At 52.5% G+C, this 20,288-nt stretch overlaps 1 protein-coding gene across 1 annotated transcript in view; it reads right to left on the bottom strand.

Moving 5' to 3' along the window:
* LOC135892976 (uncharacterized) overlaps positions 1-20,288 on the bottom strand; it is a gene marked incomplete at its 5' end in the record, with an annotated part of 270,703 nt that overhangs the window by 135,016 nt on the left and 115,399 nt on the right. Inside the window, 6 exon segments of the mRNA XM_065420759.1 lie at positions 814-1,143; positions 2,833-3,162; positions 6,461-6,790; positions 11,871-12,200; positions 17,755-18,084; positions 18,885-19,214. Of these exon segments, the coding sequence (XP_065276831.1) occupies positions 814-1,143; positions 2,833-3,162; positions 6,461-6,790; positions 11,871-12,200; positions 17,755-18,084; positions 18,885-19,214 (1,980 nt within the window).

Raw genomic sequence — 20,288 nt, 5'->3', positions numbered from 1 at the left:
CCTCCTATGTATTGTGTATTGTAATTGAATTCAATATATTTGCAAAATGGAGAAAACATCCCCCCCAAATTAAAATAAATGGTATTCTATTACTGTGCAAAGGCACGATTAATTGCACGATTAATCACGATACATTTTTTTTGTCACTTAACAGCCCTACTCCCACCCACTGCCATGCAGCCACTTCTTGGATGGAACAGGGCAGCTGAAAGATCAGGCACAGAAACTCATGGGCTGTGTAGGAGAGGGAGTGAGGAAGAACCCAGTCTCCAGTCACAGCAGTGGGGGATATTACAGGTTCAGAGGTAATTAGCTGAGATGGAAATCACCTGGAGTGGCAGGGGTAGGAAATCCACATAAAGGGACCCCTGAGCATCTGCAGGTTCCATTTGACCCCAAATGGCACAAATGGGATCTACGGTTACCCAGCGCCCCATTGTGCTGTAGTGGGACGGGGGATCAGAGCAAGCAGTGACAGGGAGGGTCTCTCACTGAGGCGCACGTACTGCTCCCTGCAGCGCAGGCTCTAAGTGATGTACTGGGGCACTGGGGACAGTACTGACTTCAAGGACAGAGAGCCCCCTACTGAGCCCCCATCGCAGGCATGTAGACCTGTGTGGGGGAAATGGGGTCAGCACTGACACTATGGGAAGAGCGACACTTACTGTGACCCCGAACTGGCAGTACAGACCCTTAGCACCATGCTGGGGCACTGGGGTCAGCACTGACTCAGACAAGAGAGCTGGGTCTGTGCTGAAAGCTTCCCAGCCTGATCCCTGCACCAACCGCAGTGATGTGATGAAGGAGAGTTACCTGAGCACTCGACACCAGCATCTTCTCCATGGGTACAGTTATTGTCTCCCCAAGGCCGAGCCCTGCAATCTGAGAGGGCAACTTCTGTCCCTGTGCAGTTGACATTATTCAGCCAAATATGGTCAGATCCTTGCCCAAAATGAGCCCCTCGTGGGGCTGATAACGCAGTCCCACAGCCCAGCTGCCTGCACACGACTCCGGCATCCTGTAAGTCCCAGCTGTCATCACACACGGTTCCCCACTGCTCGTTGTGAAACACCTCGACTCTCCCAACGCAGCGACTCAAACCGTTCACCAGTCGCAGCTGAGTCACTTCTGAGATGCCGGAGTCTGCAAACACCCAAGGGAATAAACAGTCAGGAAGGTTCTTGGGCCTCTGATCTCTCCTGTCGCTGGGGAACATAACGCTTCCCACCAACGGGTCTGACCGGTCTCTGCACAAAGTCACTGCCTGTCAAAGGCTCCCAACCACTGACCAGGCTAATCTCTTGGGCAATGTTGAAGTTTTTCCACTCCCCTCCCAGCCAGCTGTCACCTAGTTATGGAGACTGGACTTCAGTCTGACCTACTGCTCCCACTAGAGCACTTAATGAAAAAGTGATTGGGAGCTGAACATAGTTGCCCGTGCCATTAGCTTGCCTTAGCTTGACATCAGCATCGAATTTACAGGAACCTGTTGCGCACCCGGCTGACAATGGTTCCGACCAGGGCAGAGGCAATGCACACTTCCTACAAGCAGATCGGCCCCCTCCTGAAGCAAACACCTGCCCCTGCAGCTCCTGCTGACTTGCCATGACTGACTTGTCAACATCGTTTTGTGGCAGCCATTGCTGCACTCGTGTCTAGTGCTGCCAGCCCAGATGAATGATGGCAGAGATTTGGCTTAGCCCGATTTTCTCACTGTGCCTGTGGGGCAGCAATACAGACAGTCACACATGGTGGAGGAGAGACACTTCCCAATGTACCCTGGGATAGGAGTTTTGCTCATGGTTTTACCTGTTTCCGGCATTAGTAATTAGGGCCAGCCCAACTACAAATGGAGAGAGCCCCTGAGGCGGGGCAGTTACCCTGCCCTGGCCCTGAAAGGGTTAAAAGCCAGCGCTTGGGGAGGGCTGGGGCTGAGAGCCAATAAGTATAGACTGATTGGGAAGGCAGCCAGAGCTGGGGCCATGCCCAATTAGGAGACAGCTGGCCGTATGAAAGGGCTCCCTGCAGCTTTGGAGGGAGAAAGACTGGTAGCTCAGGGAACAGAACAGAGCTGGGGAAAGGCAAGAGGAGCTGGGGAGCTCCAGCCTGGCAAATCCCCAGGTTGAGGGCCTAGTTAAAGGCCAAAACAGGTACTGGGGTTGCAGAGGCTGCAGCCCGCGGTGAGGCAGAGGCAACTGGTCCAACCCCCTTGCCAACGATGAGTGGCCTTTTACAGACTGCGGTTTGCCCCAGTGAACGGGGGCTAGATGATGACTGGCAGTAGCGACTAAGGCAAGGTGGGTGTAAAGGGTGGGGGTTCCTCTGGGAGGGGAGACCCAGTGTGTGGGGGTACTGCTTTGGGCAGAACCACAGGATATGGGGCACCAGGGTCTGGGAGGGACACGGGGGTCTGAGGCAAGCGAGATATCGGCCAGTAGAGGGCATTCCCAAGAAGACCAGCAGGAGGCACGTGGTGCCTCTTGCTGGTCATCTTGTGAATGCCCCCTACTGACACCCCCTACCTGCAGCACAGGCCCCCTAGCACCGCACTAGGGCATTGGGGCCAGCACTGACTTACTGGGGATAGCATGAGTGTCCCGTACTGATCCCCCACACCGCTCCCGGCAGCACAGGCCCATAGAACCGCACAGGGGAATTAGGGTCAGCACAGACTGAGAGGAGAGCACTCCCTACTGGAACCACCATATTGCTCCCTGAAGCACAGGCCCCAACCACCATGCTGGAGTCAGCACTGGCTGTGAGGGGACAATGCCCCATAATGAGCTTCCCACTCTCCTCCCTGAAACATTCATGGTGGCAGACGAAGGTTACCTGAGCACACAACACCGGCATCTTCTCCATGGTTACAGTTATTGTCTCCCCAAGGCCGTGCCCTGCAATCGAAGAGGGCAGCTTCTGTCCCTTTGCAGATGATGTCATCCAGCCATATACGGTCAGGTCCTTGCCCAAATCGAGCTTTCCTAGGGGCCGATAATGCCGTCCCACAGCCCAGCTGCCTGCACACGACTCCAGCCTCAGTTATGTCCCAGCCATCATGACATACGGTTCCCCACTGCTGGTTGTGAAGCACCTCGACTCTCCCAGCGCAGCGACTTGGGCCATTCACCAGTCGGAGCTGATCCACTTCTGAAATTCCTAAGTCTGCAAAGCCCCAAGGGAGTTAACACTCAGGGAGGTTCCTGTGCATCTGATGACTAGTGATGCTGGGGGATGTAGTCCCTCCCAATGATGGGTCTGAATAACCTCTGCAACTGCCTGTTTGGGGTTCACTCCCCGTCAATTTATTGCAGTTAACTCACACAATCAACTCAAAAAATTAAGCATGATTAAAAAAATTAATCACTATTAATCACAGTTTTAATCACACTGTTAAAATACCAATTGAAATAAATTAAATATTTTGGATGTTTTTGTATGTTTTCAAATATATTGATTTCAATTACAACTCAGAATACAATGTGTACAGTTCTCACTTTATATTATTACAGTTAAGGTTGTTTTATCCGGCATGTTGGGGTAATGCTGAGGGGGGTGTTCTGGTAAATGAAAAATGCCGGTTGGGAGGGAGTGCAGGGCTGGGGGTTGGGGCATGGGAGCGGGTGTGGAGCACGGGCTCTGGGAGGAAGTATGGGTGCAGGAGGGGGCTCGGGGCAGGCTGTTGGGGCATGGGATAGGGTGCAGGGTGCCAGACTCATCGGACAGCACCCCGCAAGCAGCAACTTGTCCTGCCTTCTCCTAGGCAGAGGCGAAGCAGGGGGCTTGGCGCCCTCTGTCCGCCCACAGGCACCGCCCCCGCAGCTCCCATTGGCCATGGTTCCCAGCCAATGGGACCTGTGCAGCTGGCACTGGAGGGGAAGCACGCAGAGCAGCCTGTTGCACCTCCTCCGCTTAGGAGTAGCTGGAGCCCGGGAAAAGTCGCCACTTGCGGGGAGCCATCTGAAGTGAGTGGCCCCTGGATCCAACACAATGAAGCCCCTCCCATGTACTAAGCCCCCTCCCATATTCAAAGTCCCTCCCAGAGCCCTTCCTCTGCACCCCCTCCTGCGCTTCAACCCCCTGCCAGCCCCGCGCCAACCGGACTATAAACTAGCATTTCAATGAAGATCAGAAATGCCAATTTATAGAGCTTTCCAGTTGGTGTAGCCTCAGATAAAACAGCTTTTACTGTATTTTGGATTACATATATTACCACTGTTAAATGGTAAAAAAATAGTATTTTTCAATTCACCTTATACAAGTACTGTAGTGTAATCTCTTTATTGTGAAAGTGAAACTTACAAATGTAGATTTTTTTTTGGTTACATAACTGCACACTTACTTCTTGTTCAGCCAATCGCTCAGACAAACAAGTTTGTTTACATTTACAGGAGACAATCCTGCCTGCTTCTTATTTGCAACGTGACCCGAAAGTGAGAAGAGGCGTTCACCTGGCACTTTTGCAGGTGGCATCGCAAGTTATTTACGTGCCACATATGCTAAATATTCATATGCCTCTTCATGCTTCGGCCACCATTCCAGACGACATGCTTCCATGCTAATGAAGCATGCTAGTGAAGCACTGGAATGGGTTACCTAGGGAGGTGGTGGAATCTCCATCCATAGAGGTTTTTAAGGCCCGGCTTGACAAAGCCTTGGCTGGGATGATTTAGTTGGTGTTGGTCCTGCTTTGAGCAGAGGATTGGACTAAATGACCTCCTGAGGTCTCTTCCAAACCTAATAGTCTATGATTCTATAATGCTCATTAAAAAAGTAATGTGTTAATTTAATTTGTATCTGAAATGCTTGTAGGGAAAATTGTGTATCTCCTGCTATGTATTTTACCTGCCTTCGGCCATATCTTTCATGTTACAGTAGTCTAGGATGATGACCCAGCACATGTTGTTCGTTTTAAGAACACTTTCACTGCAGATTTGACAAAATACAAAGAAGGTACCAATGAGAGATTTCTAAAGCTAGCTACAGCACTCAACCCAAGGTTTAAGAATCTGAAGCACCTTCCAAAATCTGAGAGGGACGAGGTGTGGACCATGCTTTCAGAAGTCTTAAAAGAGCAACACTCCAATGCAGAAACTACAGAACCTGAACCACCAAAAAAGAAAATCAAACTTCCCCTGCTGGCATCTGACTCAGATGATGAAAATGAACATTTGTCAGTCTGCACTGCTTTGGATCATTATCGAGCAGAACCCATCATCGGCATGGACAAATGTCATCTGGAATAGTGGTCAAAGCATGAAGGGACATATGAATTTTTTAGCGGATCTGGCACCTAAATATTTTGCAACACCAGCTATAACAGTGCCATGTGAATGCCTGTTCTCACTTTCAGGTAACATTATAACAAGAATTGTCTGAGCGATTGGCTGAATGAGATGTAGGACTGAATGGACTTGTAGGATCTAAAATTTTACATTGTTTTATTTTTGATTGCAATTATTATTTGTAAACAATTCTATGTTTATAAGTTCAACTTCTCTGATAAAGAGCTGGCACTACAGTACTTATATGAGGAATTGAAAATACTATTTCTTTTGTTTCTTTTTTACAAATATTTGTACTTAAATATAAAGTGAGGACTGTACACTTTGAATTCTGAGTTGTAATTGAAATCAAAGTAGAAAATGTAGAAAACCTCCAAAAAAATTGAAATAAAGGGTTTTCTCTTATTGTGTAATGGAGCAATTAATTGCACGATTAATCATGATTAATCTTTAATCTCACAATTAATCACAATTACTTTTTTAATAACTTGACAACCCTACTCCCCACCAGTACCATGCAGCCACCTGTGGGGTGGAACAGGGTAGATGAGAGACAGAGCACAGAAACTCATGGACTGTGTAGGAGAGGAAGTGAGGAAGAACCCTGTCTCCAGTCACAGCTGTGGGGGATGTTACAGGTTCAGGGGTAATTAGCTGAGATGTAAATCACCCAGAGTGACAGTGATAGGAACCCACTCTTCATAAAGGGGTCCCTGAGTGGCTGCAAAATCCATTCAACCCCAAATCCCACAAATGGATCTATGGTTACCCAGCACTCCATTTTGCTGTAGCGGGGCAGGAGAATCAGAGCGATCAGTGACGGGGAGGGTCTCTCACAGAGGTGCACGTACTGTTCCCTGCAGTGCAGGCCCTAAGTGCTGTGCTTGGGCACTGGGGACAGCACTGACTTCGAGGGGAGTGCACCCCCTACTGAGCCCCCATCCTGTTCCCTGCAGCACAGGCATGAGGAACTGTGTGGGGAAAATGGGGTCAGCACTGACACCATGGGAAGAGCGACAGTTACTGTGACCCCGAACCGGTTCCTTGCAGTACAGGCCCTTAGGGGCCTCCGGGGCACTGGGGTCAGCGCTGACTCAGACAGGAGAGCTGGGTCTGTGCTGAAAGCTTCCTAGCCCGATCTCTGCAGCCCTGACAGTGATGTGATGGATGAAGGTTACCTGAGCACTCAACTCCAGCATCTTCTCCATGGGTACAGTTATTCTGTCCCACAGGCCGAGCCCTGCATTGGGTGAGGGTAACTTCTGTCCCTGTGCAGTTGACGTCAGCCAGCCAGATAGGTTCAGATCCTTGCCCAAAGTGAGCCCTGGTGGGGGCTGATAGCACCATCCCGCAGCCCAGCTGCCTGCACACGACTCCAGCATCCTGTAAGTCCCAGCTGTTATCACACACAGTCCCCCACTTCCTGTTATGAAATACTTCAACTCTCCCAGTGCAGCGACTCGAACCGTTCACCAGTCGGAGCGGAGCCACTTCTGAGATTCTGGAAGCTGCAAACACCCAAGGTAATAAATACTGAGGGAGGTTCCTGTGTATCTGAGCTCTCCTGTTGCTGGGGGATGTAGCATCTCCTGCTGACTGGTCTGACCGGTCTCTGCACACAACCACTGCCTGTCAAGGTCTCCCCACCACTGACCAGGCTAATCACTTGGGCAATGTTGAAGTTTGTCCACCCCCCTACCAGCCAGCTCTCACCTAGTTAGGCTGTCACTTAATTAGGCAGTCTGTCCTACTGCTCCCATTAGAACAAAATGAAAAAGATCACCCCCTGCATTGTCTTGATGCAGAAGCTGGCAGAAAACTCCTGGGAACCAGATTTACACCCTCACTTCTGGAGCTGATATTCTTTCCAGTGATATACTGTGCAGTGCTACAGGGCAGATGCTGGCATAAGCACCTTGATGACTGGGAGCTGAACAGTCACCCGTGTCATTAGTAGTTGCCTTAGCCTGACATCAGCATCGAAATTACATGTGTTGGCTTCATAGTTCCCTGAAAATGTCACCCACAGTCCATCCCCCTTAGATCTGCCTGGAGTGCAGGGATGATTGGCAGGAACCTGCTGCGCACCAGGCTGACAATGGTTCCGACCAGGGCAGAGGCAATGCACACTCCCTACAAGCAGATCGGCCCCCTCCTGAAGCAAACACCTGCCCCTGCGGTTCCTGCTGACTTGCCACGACTGACTTGGCAACATGGTTTTGTGGCAGCCATTGCTGCACTCGTGTCTAGTGCTGCCAGCCCAGTACCAGTCTCAGATGAATGATGGCAGAGCTGGGCTGACAGCTGTGTCTCTACAGAGGGGCAGCAACTCTGGGATACAGAGACTGGTGTGCTGATGAATTTCAGAAGCCCTAACTTCTATCTGTCTATTTGCAACCTGAGATGAAGATCCTGGGCTAGTCTTAACAGGTCCCTGACTGGCCTGGCCAGAGGAATTGATAGAATGCAGAGATTTGGGTAAGCCTGATCTTCTCACTGTGCCTGTGGGGCAGCAATAGAGATAGTCATACACGTGGTGGAGGAGAGCCCCATTGGAAGACTGGATCTTGAGGATGTAAACAAGGTGGGAATGAGCTCTCCCCTGACAGCTAGTGATGAACTGGGAAGGGGAAAAGGCTTCAGGACCAGATTGTGTTTATATAAACACACCCACTCTGCCTAGTATCCAGCAGACAGAGCTGTGTTGGCTGGTGCTGGGTTACAAATCACTGCAGTACTTGAATGCAGGGGGAGTGAAATGTTGTTGTCCTGATTGTCTGAGTAAAGGGCATCAGAACTTTGCTTAGCCTGCCCTGACTGAGGGGGTCACCCGCAACTGAACTGAACACACTAAACAGAGGGCTCATACACCAGACACATATCAAGAGTGAGAGGGGGTGGAGACGGGTGTTCCTGCTGATGGGTGTGGGCTCTGTGTAAGAGATCTAAGCATGGTTTAATCTGCCCCTCACCACTCTTCAGATAGAGTTATTAACGCTCTATTAGGACTCTTTTTTTAAGTGATCACTAGAGCTGTGAGACAGTATTTCTGCCCAGCCTGCTTCAGCACTGAGGTTTCCCCACTAAGAGCTGACAGTCACTGAGAGCTGGGTGGAGCCTCAGGAGAGCGACCTACAGAGGTCACAGTAGAGAGGCAGGGGGCAGCAGAAGGTGAGGGCCAGCAGAGTGGTGAGTGGCTTGTGGGTGGCATGTGAGGTCTCTACCAAAAGCCATCAGCCCGCTGGTCGACCTAACGGGGGCAAGATATTTGTATGGGACATAGTTGAAGAGAGATGTAAAATGTAGAATACGACACTCCAGAAGTGTGGAAGTGAAGCTTGTCACCTGCGCCATGGCAATCCCTTCGGCTGAGCCAATCAGCACATAGAACAAAGTACATGGAGACAGGCTATATTCACTGTCTGGGCCCAGTGGGGACCTGAGAATTTGCAAAGACAAAGGACCTTCAGCACAAGTCTCTGAAGAGAGACCTCCTGTGGGAAGAGACAATGGTCTGTACCTACAAAGAAAGAGGAGAGAGGACAAGAGCTTCCTTTCACCCAGGAGGCGGCTGACAGCTTTTGTCTCAGGAACAGGAGATCACAGCCAAGCCTGGAGTAAAACCCTGGAAGGACTCTGGGGTGAGCGTTGCTCTACGAGACAGAAAAGTATCTCATTCAACGAGTCTAGGCTCTAGTCTACGTGGTATGATTTTATTGGCCATGAAACCATTTCATTCCAACCCTTCTCCTTGCTACCCCTCGAATCTCTACACTCTGTGAAATCACTTGTCCTTCTTGTCACTATGAAGGGATCTAAGGCTGTGCGTTGATTGGGGCAGTGATGGGAGGTGGAGCTGGTCAGCTAGGGGCCCTGTTCCTTTGGGAGCAGCGGATCTGTCACTGCTTTGAGTGCCCAGTGGGACAGGGGCTGGGTGATGCAGGGAGACACATGGAGGGCTGGGGGTGGAATGTGCCTATTGCCAACCCGGAGAGAGGCCAACCCCTGAGGCCTCAAGGGCACAGCCTGTGTGGCCTGTGTCCAGGAGAGTCAGGGAGCTGAACCCCAGTAGGCACAGACCAGGCTTTCTCATGCCAGGGGCCTATGGCACCGCACTGGGGCATTGGTGTCAGCACAACTGCAAAGGGAAAGCACCCCGTACTGAGAGGGCCGGCTTTAGTCCGATTCAGCCGATTTGGCTGAATTGGGCCCCGTGCTAAGAGGGCCCCGCGCCACAGCTCTCCACCCCGCCCCCAGCTCACTTCCCCCTCCTCCCCTCCTCTGAACGCTCCGCCCCCTGCTCCTCCCCCTCCCCTGCTTCCCGCGAATCAGAGGTTCACGGGAAGTCTGAAAAGAAGCAGGGGTGGGCAGGCAGCACCAGGTTAGCTGGTAAGGCGGAGGGCATGAGAAGGGCTCCGGGGAGGCACGGCCCAGTCCGGCCCCGGTTCCAGCCGAGCATGCCGGCCCCAGCGGCTCCAGCCCGGCTCGGCTCCAGCCCGGCCCCTGCGGCACGGCTCGGGTCCGGCCTCGCCCCCACAGCTCGGGTCTGGCCCGGCCCTTGCGGCGTGGCGCGGCTCGGGTCCAGCCCGGCCCCCTCGGCTCGGGTCCGGTCCGGCACGGCCCCCTCGGCTCGGGTCCGGCTCAGCGCGGGCCTGGCCCCTGCGGCTCAGGTCTGGCCTTGCCCCCGTGGCACGGCACGGCATGGCTCGGGTCCGGCCCGGCACGGCCCCCGCGGCACGGCATGGCTCGGCTTGGCCCCCCCGCCCCTCACAGCCCGGCCCCCGCGCCTTGGCTCATCTCCGGCCGCCGAGCGGCTCCGGGCCAGACCCAAGCCCGGCGACCCCGGCAGGAGCGCGGCTCGATTCCTGGGGGCGGGGCTTGCCACAAACCCCGCCCCCAGGAATCGGGCCCCACTCTTTCTAAAGCCGGTCCTGCGTACTGACACCCCGTCCCCCTACCTTCAGCACAAGCCCCTTGGCACTGCACTAGGGCACTGGTGCCAGCACTGACTTCAAGGGGAGAGCGTGAGCATCCCCTACTGAGCCCCCACACAGCTCCCTGCAACACAGGCCCATAGAACTGCTCAGGAGAATTAGGGTCAGCACAGACTGAGAGGAGAGTGCCCCATACTGGAACCACCATATTGCTGCCTGAAGCACAGGCCCCAAGCACCATGCTGGGGTCAGCACTAGGGTTACCATTAGTCCGGATTCTCCCAGACATGTCCTGCTTTTTAGGTTAAAAATAGCATCCGGGGGGGAATGTGTAAATATCTTAAAATACCCGGCATTCTCCCCCCCCCCGCCGCCCCGCAGAGCACGGGGCGGGTGATAGGGCGGCCGGCTGGATTGAGCCACTTGCATGGTGCTCCAGCAGCCAGAGCCTCTCCTCCGCTTCCCCCTCCTCCTCTCTGCTGCAGCTTAAAATCACTGGCCATGCGGCGTCCGGCAGCTCTAGAGCTCCTCCCTCCTCCGCCTCCTCCCCCTCCCTGCTGCCCAGCGTGCCGCTCCCTGGGGAGAGCCGGGGCATGGCTGTTCTAACCTGCTTTTGCAGGGGGGAGAGAAGCGCCCCGCAGCAGAGAAAACAGAGAGTTTAGCTCGTCTGGAACCCTGGTGTCCGTTTCCTCACGGGGCGCTGGTTGTGCCCTCGCTGGAACGGAGCAGGGGCAGGGGGAGGGTGACTGCGGGGTACATGACCGATGGAAAGGATGCCTGGCAGCAGTAGCCGTGCCCAGCCTGGTGCTGGGTGCTGGGGGATAGATTTTGGGGATGATTTAAAAAAATAAAGCCCCAGACAGATGATGGTTAGAGGCCTTGGGGGGTCCCCCCATTAATGTCTTCTGAAGTCTCCCCACCCACAGGCCCTCTGAGCCAGTTGTGGCTATGTCCAGATGCCCCCTGGAGTGTGCTGCAGAGTGGCACGGTAAGGGAGCCAAGGGGTTGGAGAACTGGCAGGTAGGTTCTGGAGGGGGCAGTCAAGGGACAGGGAGTAGGGTGTTTGGATGGGTTGGAGGTTCTGGGGGGGCCTGTCAGAGGGCAGGGGTGTGGAGAGTGGTCGGAGCAGTCAGGGGACAGGGAGCAGTGGGGGTAGATGGGTTGGGGTTCTTGGGGGGGCAGTCAGGGCACAGGGAGTGGTTGGATGGGCGTGGGAGTCCCGGGGGTCTGTCTGGGGGCAGGGGTGTGGATACGGGTCGGGGCAGTCAGGGGACAGGTAGGGGGTAAGGTCCTAGGGGGGCAGTTAGGGTGGGGAGGTCTCAGGAGGGGGCAGTCAGGCGACAAGGAGCAGGGAGGCTTAGGTAGGGGGTGGGGTCCTGGGGGGCAGTTAGGGGCAGGGGTCCCAGGAGGGGGCAGTCAGGGGACAAGGAGCAGGGGTATTGGGGATTCTGAGGGGGGCAGTCAGGGAGCGGGAAGTGGGAGGGAGTGGATGGGGCAGGGTGGGGGTGGGGCAAGGGCGGGGATCCTCCCCGTCCTCTTTTTTGATTGTTGAAATATGGTAACTCTAGTCAGCACTGGCTGTGAGGGGACAATGGCCTGCAGTGAGCTTCCCACCTTCCTCCAAGTAACACGCAGGGTGGGACATGAGAGTTACCTGAGCACACAACACCGGCATCTCCTCCATGGTTACAGTAACTGTCTCCCCAAAACCGAGCCCTGCATTCAGAGAGGGCAACTTCTGTCCCTGAGCAGTGAACGTCAGCCAGCCAGATACGATCTGATCCTCGCCCAAATTGAGCCCTTCGTGGGGCTGATAACGCCGTCCCACAGCCCAGCTGCCTGCACACGACTCCAGCATCAGTTATGTCCCAGCGGTCATCACACACAGTTCCCCACTGCTGGTTGTAAAGCACCTCGACTCTCCCAGCGCAGCGATTCGGGCCTTTCACCAGTCGGAGCTGAGCGACTTCTGAAATGCCAGAATCTGCAAAACCCAAAGGGAATAATCACTCAGGGAGGTTCCTGTGCATCTAATCACTAATGATGATGGGGAATGTAGAGCCTCTCACTGGCAGGTCTGAACAGCCTCCACACATAGCTACCGCCTATCAGGGTTTCAATTCCCACCACTATTATGCCGCCGCCATAGGGGTGCAGCTGAGAAACAGGCGAGGGAAATCTGGCCCAGTCATTTAGGCAGGACATGGGACAGAATTCTGCATCCAGTCACAACGGTGCCAAATGTTAAAGGTTCATGGCTCATCAGCTAAGATGCTAATTTGCCAGGGCAATGGGTTTAGGAGCCTGATGCTTGACAGAGTGACCCAGGGTCCCTACTCCTTGTGAATGGCTGCAGGCTCCATCTGGAAATGAATCTGATCAGCGGGATTCATTGATCCCAAGGCCCAAAGTGCCCACTGTGACCACCTAGTCTGCCCTCCTGGGTAGCACAGGCCAGAGACCTGCCCCAGAGTAATTCCTAGGGCAGATCTTTCAGACACTTCCAATCCTCATTTAAAAATTGCCAGTGAGGGAGGATCCCCCACAGCCCTTGGAAAGATGTTCCAACAGTTAATAATCCTCATCGATACACATTCGCACTTTATCTGTAATCTAAATTTGTCTCTCTTCAACTGTGATCCATCATATCTTATTAATCACTTGCCTGTTAGATTGAAGAATCCTTTATTATCACATTTCTGTTCCCCATTATGATAATTATAGACTGTGCTCAAGTGACCCCTTCACCTTCTCTTTGTTAAACTAAACAGATTGAGCTCATTGCATCTATCACCACAAGGCAGGTTTTCTAATCCTTTGATCATTCTCATGGCTCTTTTCTGAACCTTCTTAAATATATCAGCATAGTTCTTGAATTGTGGGCACCAGAACTGGATGTGACATTCTATACCTTTTGGGAGCGCCCTGTAACCCCCATATTCTTCATTTACATATAATTATGATATTGCAAAGAAAGTAGGCCATGTGAGGTATCATGGGAAAGGTTATGATCTGCTGAAAACCATTGTTCCATCTAAATATGTGTATCAATAATGCATATAATATTATAAGAATTGAGTTGTAAAGTTTTCACTAAAATATGCTGTGGGTTTGGGAAGCACCCAGATACTAGCTCCCCAGAGACGATGACAAGAGAGCTAACAAACGCCCATGTGGATGTCCAACAACCATCAACAGCCATTATCCAGCAACAGAGTTACAATTCAGTGACTCATCTGCATAAGACCACACCCGGGAAATTGCTCAACCTTGCCTGGGGACTCAGCAATGCCCACCAGACATGCCTGGACTTGTGTTCTCCAAGCACATAGAACTAAGGGTATAAAACAGAACACAGGGAGCCCATGCTTGGCCTTTTCTCCCCCCGCCCCCCACCTATGTTGCAAGCAACAAGGACACTCAGAAGACTGACGACTCCAACAGAGAAGACTGGCCCAGGTTTCAAAGGTGAAATCTGTGTACAATGAACTGCAATATCCAGTGGGGTGAGAAAAACTGCTTAACCTAGATATTGCCCAGTCTAATAGGGTTGAGAGTTTAGACTGTGTGCTTATATTTTATTTTATTTTGTTAACGAACTCTGATTTTTTGCCTATCACTTATAATCAATTAAAATCTACCTTTTGTAATCAATAAATTTGTTTAACTACACCTCTACCCCAATATAACACTGTCCTCGGGATCCAAAAAGTCTTACTGCATTATAGGTGAAACTGTGTTATCTCGAACTTGCTTTGATCCACCGGAATGCGCAGCCGCCCCCCCGGAATGCTGCTTTACCGCGTTATATCCGAATTCGTGTTATATCGGGTCACGTTATATCGGGGTAGAGGTGTATTTATCTTTACCACTAAGTTTGCATGAAGTGTTTGGTAAATCTGCTCAGATTTACAAAGGCTGGAGTATATCCACTTTCCATTGATGAAGTGGTGAACCAATTAATAAATTTGCACTTCTCATCTTGAGCAGTGCAAGACGGTATATTCCTGAGGTACAAGGCTGGGAGCTGGGGGGGATTTGGCTGGTACCTTTCTCAGTGTGATTCATGAGTGGCTCTGGGAGCATTCATGCAATCTAGCTGGGTGTGGGGCTCCACAAGTGGTTGTGCTGAGTGATCACAGCGCCTGGAGGGGTTTGCTGCTTGTCACTAGCAAAGCATTGTGTGAGACAGCCCAGGCTGGAAAGAGTTAAGGGGACACAACGGTCCCACAGTCCCAGGTTGCACCCCGGGGACTCCGTCACACTGGACACAGGATTCCAGCAGCGTTCGCACCAGTGCAAACTATAGAGGTAAAATACCCCTCTACAGCTACTCAAGATTCCCCTGTGTTTGCATCCCAGGATTGCATTAGTCCTTCTGGTCACAGTATCACTCTGGGAGCTCCTTTTCATCTGATTATCCACCCCCACCCCCAAATCTTTCTCAGAGTCACTGCTTCCCAGGAGAGAGTCCCCACTCCTGTAAGTATGGCCTGTGTTCTGTGTTCCTAGATGTATAATTTTACATTTGGTCATATTAAAAGGCATCTTGTTTGCTTGTACCCAGCTTACCTAGCGATTCAGATCACTCTGTGTCACTGACCTGTCCTGTTCTCTATTTACTAGTCTCCCAATTTTTGTGTCATCTGCAAACTTTCTGACTGATGTTCTTATGTTTTGTTCCAATTCATGGTTTAAAATGATAGATAGCGTAAAGACAAGCAGTGATGCCTCAGGGCCCCAGTCAAAACACATTTCCCGATGATGATTCTCCATTCCCAATTACATTTTGAGACCAGTAAGTTGTCCAGTTTTTAATCAGTTTAAGGTGTGACACATTGATTTTGCATCATTCTTGTGCAGTGCCAAGTCGAATGCCTTACAGAAATCTAGAGAAACAAGGTGGGTGAGGTAATATCTTTCATTGGCCCAGATTCAGTTCATGAGCGAGACAAGCTTTGGAGCTCACACAGAGCTCTTCTTCAGGTCTGGGCTCCGTGTGGTTGGAAAGCTTGTCTCTCTCACCAAGAGAAGTTGGTCCAATAAAAGACATTACCTCACCCGCCTTGTCTCTCTCGTATCCTGGGACCAACATGGCTGCAACTACACTGCATACAAAAATGGCAGATGTCTAAGCAAAGCACATTCAGGGCTATGCCCTTTAGCAACCAAATCTCTCATCTCATTAAAATAAGATGAGGGGAAAGCAGTGGACATGTTATTCCTTGACTTTAGCAAAGCTTTAGATACGGTCTCCCACCGTATTCTTGCCAGCAAGTTAAAGAAGTACGGGCTGGATGAATGGACTATAAGGTGGTGTGACAAAGTTCCTCCTCTACCTTGGTGGGTCCTGCGCTTATTGGCCGATTTTGCTCACCTCAGAGATTCACAGTAGCCCTCAGTTTGGCCACTTTCGTGGCTCAAATCTGCCTTTCACTCAGATAACCTCATCACTGGCCAGCATGGGGAAAAAAGAGTAAGAACAATCCCCACAGTTTCTGCTTCTCCACCATGTGGGTTGGGGAACAGCCCAGAGACCTTCCCCTCTGGTGGAACCTCCTGTGTTGGATCAGGAGTTGGGAGGTTTGGGGGGAACCTGGCCCTGCCCTCGACCCCGGGTTCAGCCCAGGGCCCTGTGGACTGCAGCTGTCTAGAGTGCCTTCTGGAACAGCTGTGTGACAGCTACAATTCCCTGGGCTACTTCCCCATGGTCTCCTCCCAACACCTTCTTTGTCCTCACCACAGGACCTTCCTCCTCATGTCTGTTAATGCTTGTACTCCTCAGCCCTCCAGCAGCACGTTCTCTCACTCCCAGCTACTTATGCACACCTCACTAACTGGAGTGAAAGCCTTTTTAAACCAGGTGTCCTGATTGGCTTTAATTAATTCTAGCAGCTTCCCAATTGGCTACAGGTGTCCTAATTAACCTGCTTACCATAATTAGTTCTAGAATTTCCTGAGTGTTCTGGAATAGTCTCTGTTATCTTACCCAGGGAAAAGGGACCTGCTTAACCTGGAACTAATGTATCTACCTTCGACCACTTTCTTGTAGCCATGTGGCCTGACCCTGTCACAGTGGATAGAAAACTGGGTAGATTGTTGGGCTCAACGGGTAGTGATCAATGGCACCACGTCTAGTTGGCAGCCGGTATCATGCAGAGTGCCCCAAGGGTCGGTCCTGGGGCCGGTTTTGTTCAATACCTTCATTAATGATCTGGAGGATGGCGTGGATTGCACTCTCAGCAAGTTTGCAGATGACACTAAACTGGGAGGAGTGGTAGATACACTGGAGGGCAAGGATAGGATACAGAGGGACCTAGACAAATTGGAGGATTGGTCCAAAAGAAATCTGATGAGGTTCAAAAAGGACAAGAGCAGAGTCCTGCACTGAGGACGGAAGAATTCCATGCACTGCTACAGACTAGGGACCGAATGGCTAGGCAGCAGTTCTGCAGAAAAGGACCTAGGGGTTACAGTGGATGAGAAGCTGGATATGAGTCAACAGTGTGCCCTTGTTGCCAAGAAGGCTAACGGCATTTTGGTATAAGTAGGGACATTGCCAGCAGATCGAGGGACATCATCATTCCCCTCTATTTGACATTGGTGAGGCCTCATCTGCAGTACTGTGTCCAGTTTTGGGCCCCATACTACAAAAAGGATGTGGAAAAATTGGAAACACTCCAGCAGAGGGCAACAAAATTATTAGGGGTCTGGAGGAAATGACTTATGAGGAGAGGCTGAGGGAACTGGGATTGTTTAGACTGCAGAAGAGAAGAACGAGGGGGAATTTGATAGCTGCTTTCAACTACCTGAAAGGGGGTTCCAAAGAGGAGGGATCTAGACTGTTCTGAATGGTACCAGATGACAGAACAAGCAGTAATGGTCTCAAGTTGCAGTGGTGGAGGTTTAGGTTGGATATTAGGAAAAACTTTTTCACTAGGAGAGTGGTGAAGCACTGGAATGAGTTACCAAGGAGGTGGTGGAATCTCCTTCCTTAGAGGTTTTTAAGGTCAGGCTTGAAAAAGCCCTGGCTGGGATGATTTAGTTGGTGTTGGTCCTGCTTTGAGCAGGGGGTTGGACTAGATGACCTCCTGAGGTCCCTTCCAACTCTGATATTCTATGATTCTAAGACACCAAGTGAGTCTGACTAGAACTCAATGGTCACTGAGTGCCCATAGTGCTGTAGTTGGGTGCGGGTATCAGAGTGAGCAGAGGTGGGAGAGGGGCTCTCACAGTGAGGTACACACCTCAGCCTGCAGCACGGTACCCTAGCACTACGCTGGGGCATTGGGCTCAGCACTGACTCTGAGACAGGGCAGCCCCCTCCGGTGGTCCCCAAACTGCTCCCTGCAGCAAGGCCCTTAGACATGACCTGGGGCTTTGTGGTAATGCAGGAGTCTGCAGGGAGAGCAGCCTCCGCTGAGCCCCAGCACAGCATTTTGCATCAGGGTCAGAACTCACTGTGAGGGGAGAGCGCGCCAGTGAGTCCCTGAACTGCTTCTCACAGCACTCACAAGGGCATGATGAAGGAGGGTTACCTGAGCACACAATACCGGCATCTTCTCCGTGGTGACAGTTATGGTCTCCCCAAGGCCGAGCCCTGCATTCGGAGAGGGCAGCTTCAGTCCCTGTGCAGTTAACCTCATCCAGCCAAATTGAGCCAGATCCTTGTCCAAATCGAGCCCAGCCTGGGGCTGATAACGCCGCCCCACAGCCCAGCTGCCTGCACACGACTCCAGCATCAGTTAAGTCCCAGCTGTCATCACACACGGTTCCCCACTCATTGTTATGAAGCACCTCAACTGTCCCAGCACAGCGATTGGGGCCGTTCACCAGTCGGAGAGGACCTGGGTCTGGAATGACCGAGTCTGCAAATGCAATAAACACTCAAGGAGATTCCTGTTCATCTGATCACAAGTGATGCTGATGAATGTATCTCCTACCACTGATGGGTGTGACTGGCCTCCTCACACAGCCACTGCATGTCAAGGGCTCAGTCCCCACCACTGACATGCTGCCACTTCTGGGGTGGCACAGTGCAGCTGGGAGTCAGGGCACAGAAATATGATGACTGTACAGATAGGAGGTTGCAGGAAATGTTGTGTCCAGTCAGAGCTGTGGGGGATGTTACAGGTTCAGGACTAATGGTCGGTGGTGCAAATTGTCCAGCATGGCTGAGTTAGGAGCCCAACTCTTGTCAAAGTCACCCCGGGTTTCTAGTCCCCAGGAGCGACTGCAAGCTCTGTTTGAAACCAAGTCCCAGAGCTGGCGTCCATGCTTCCCCAGCACCCCATTGTGCCAGGGAGGGGTGGGGGATCAGAGCGGGGAGAGGTCCTCTCACTGTGCCCCACACACCACCCTCTGCAGCGCGTGCTCCCAAGCTCAGCTCTGGGGGATTGAAATCATCACTGACTGTGAGACGAGAGAACTCCCGGCTGAGCCCCATAACCTGCAGCACAAACCTTTTGTCAGCCAGCGGGAGGACTGGGGTCAGCCCAGACTGCTAGGGGAGAGTGCCCCCTACTGTGTTCCCAATCTGCTCCCTTCAGTACAGGCCCATAGCGCAGCGCTGGGGCACGGAAACTCAGACGGTGAACCAGGGGCTGGGCTGAAAGCTTCCTAATCCACTCCCTGCAGCACACACCCAGACATGAGAGATGAGGGTTACCTGAGCACTCAACAACAGCAACTTTCATGTGGTTACAGTTATTCTCTCCCCAAGGCCGAGCCCTGCATTCGGAGAGGGCAGCTTCTGTCCCTGTGCAGTTAACCTCATCCAGCCAGATACGGTCAGTTCCCTGTCCAAACCGAGACCCACGTGGAGCTGATAACGCCGTCCCACAGCCCAGCTGCCTGCACACAACTCTGGCTTCAGTTAAATCCCAGCTGTCATCACACACGGTTCCCCAATGCTGGTTGTGAAGCACCTCGACTGTCCCAACGCAGCGACTTGGGCCCTTCACCAGTCGGAGCTGAGTTAGTCCTGGGATGCCTGAGTCTGCAAATACCCCAAGGGGATAAACACTCAGGGATGGACTAGGAAAGGAATATGGGGCTTTTTCCCTATAGTTTACTCTGGCTCCCATTCAGTCCCAGTGTGGCAGACTGGCTGGCTCAGGGGGACTGAGAATGGGACACTGGGGGGTCCCCTCTGGAGGTCACCAGCTCTGATCCATCCCCTGGCAGGGGGGAATGGCTGACTCGTGGGATGGAGAATGGGACACAGGGTCTTTCCCCCCAAAGGACTCTGGCTCCAGTACAGTCTGTGCGAGGGGGATGAGCTGACACAGTACGTTGGGGGAAGGAGACCTGGGGCTTTTCCCCTGGAGGGCACCGGTTCCCGTTTGGCCCCAGCTCAGGCAGGGGCAGTGGCTGGCGTCGGGGAAACAGGCACTGGGCTTTCATGTCTGGGGCCCTGGGTCCAAGCTGGTAGTTAGTGGAAGCCGCAGCCATTGCAGCTCTCTGATGCCCAAAATGTGAAATGAGCTGCTGGGGTTAATTCCCCTCCGTGACAGGACAGGTGTGTGCAGCCCAGACCAGCCCTCAGTCTGAGCGGCTCCCAGGCGAGGGGCAAAGGACATAACTGGTCAGGAGACTGAACTGCCCTTTGCCCCTGCCTGGGCTCCCTCCCCGTCTGCACCCCGATGACCCTGCCTGACCGGAGCCAACAGTAGCAGCCTCAAGGGGCTTTAGTTCTGCTCCCCCAAAGCCTCCATTGGCCCTGACTGGGGCTGATTCAGCTCCTCTATATTCCACAGCATCCAGACAGACAGGGCCGTCCCGTGCTAAACTGAGCACTGTCCTGTGGCGACGGCACCTCGACAGCCCAGCTCCTGGTACCCCACCCCCACCTCTCACAGGCCCCAGCTGGTGTCACGGTGCCCCAGTGTATGTACACAGAACCTCTATTTGCCCTTTGCGGGGCGGGGGCAGCACTCACCAGCCACAGCCAGGGCTGAGCTGAAACAGCTCTAACAATAACTTAAGGCAAAAATGTCTGTTGGGGCAGATCATACCCCAGGGTAAATCTGGGCTCACCCCAGATTGATGCGGCTCAGCCAGCCACTGCCAG

Source organism: Emys orbicularis, chromosome 21, assembly GCF_028017835.1.
Source record: "Emys orbicularis isolate rEmyOrb1 chromosome 21, rEmyOrb1.hap1, whole genome shotgun sequence".
In the NCBI taxonomy this organism is placed as follows: Eukaryota; Metazoa; Chordata; order Testudines; family Emydidae; genus Emys; species Emys orbicularis.
Note: the sequence above shows the minus strand (reverse complement) of the source record. Positions and strands in the feature narration are given on the sequence as shown.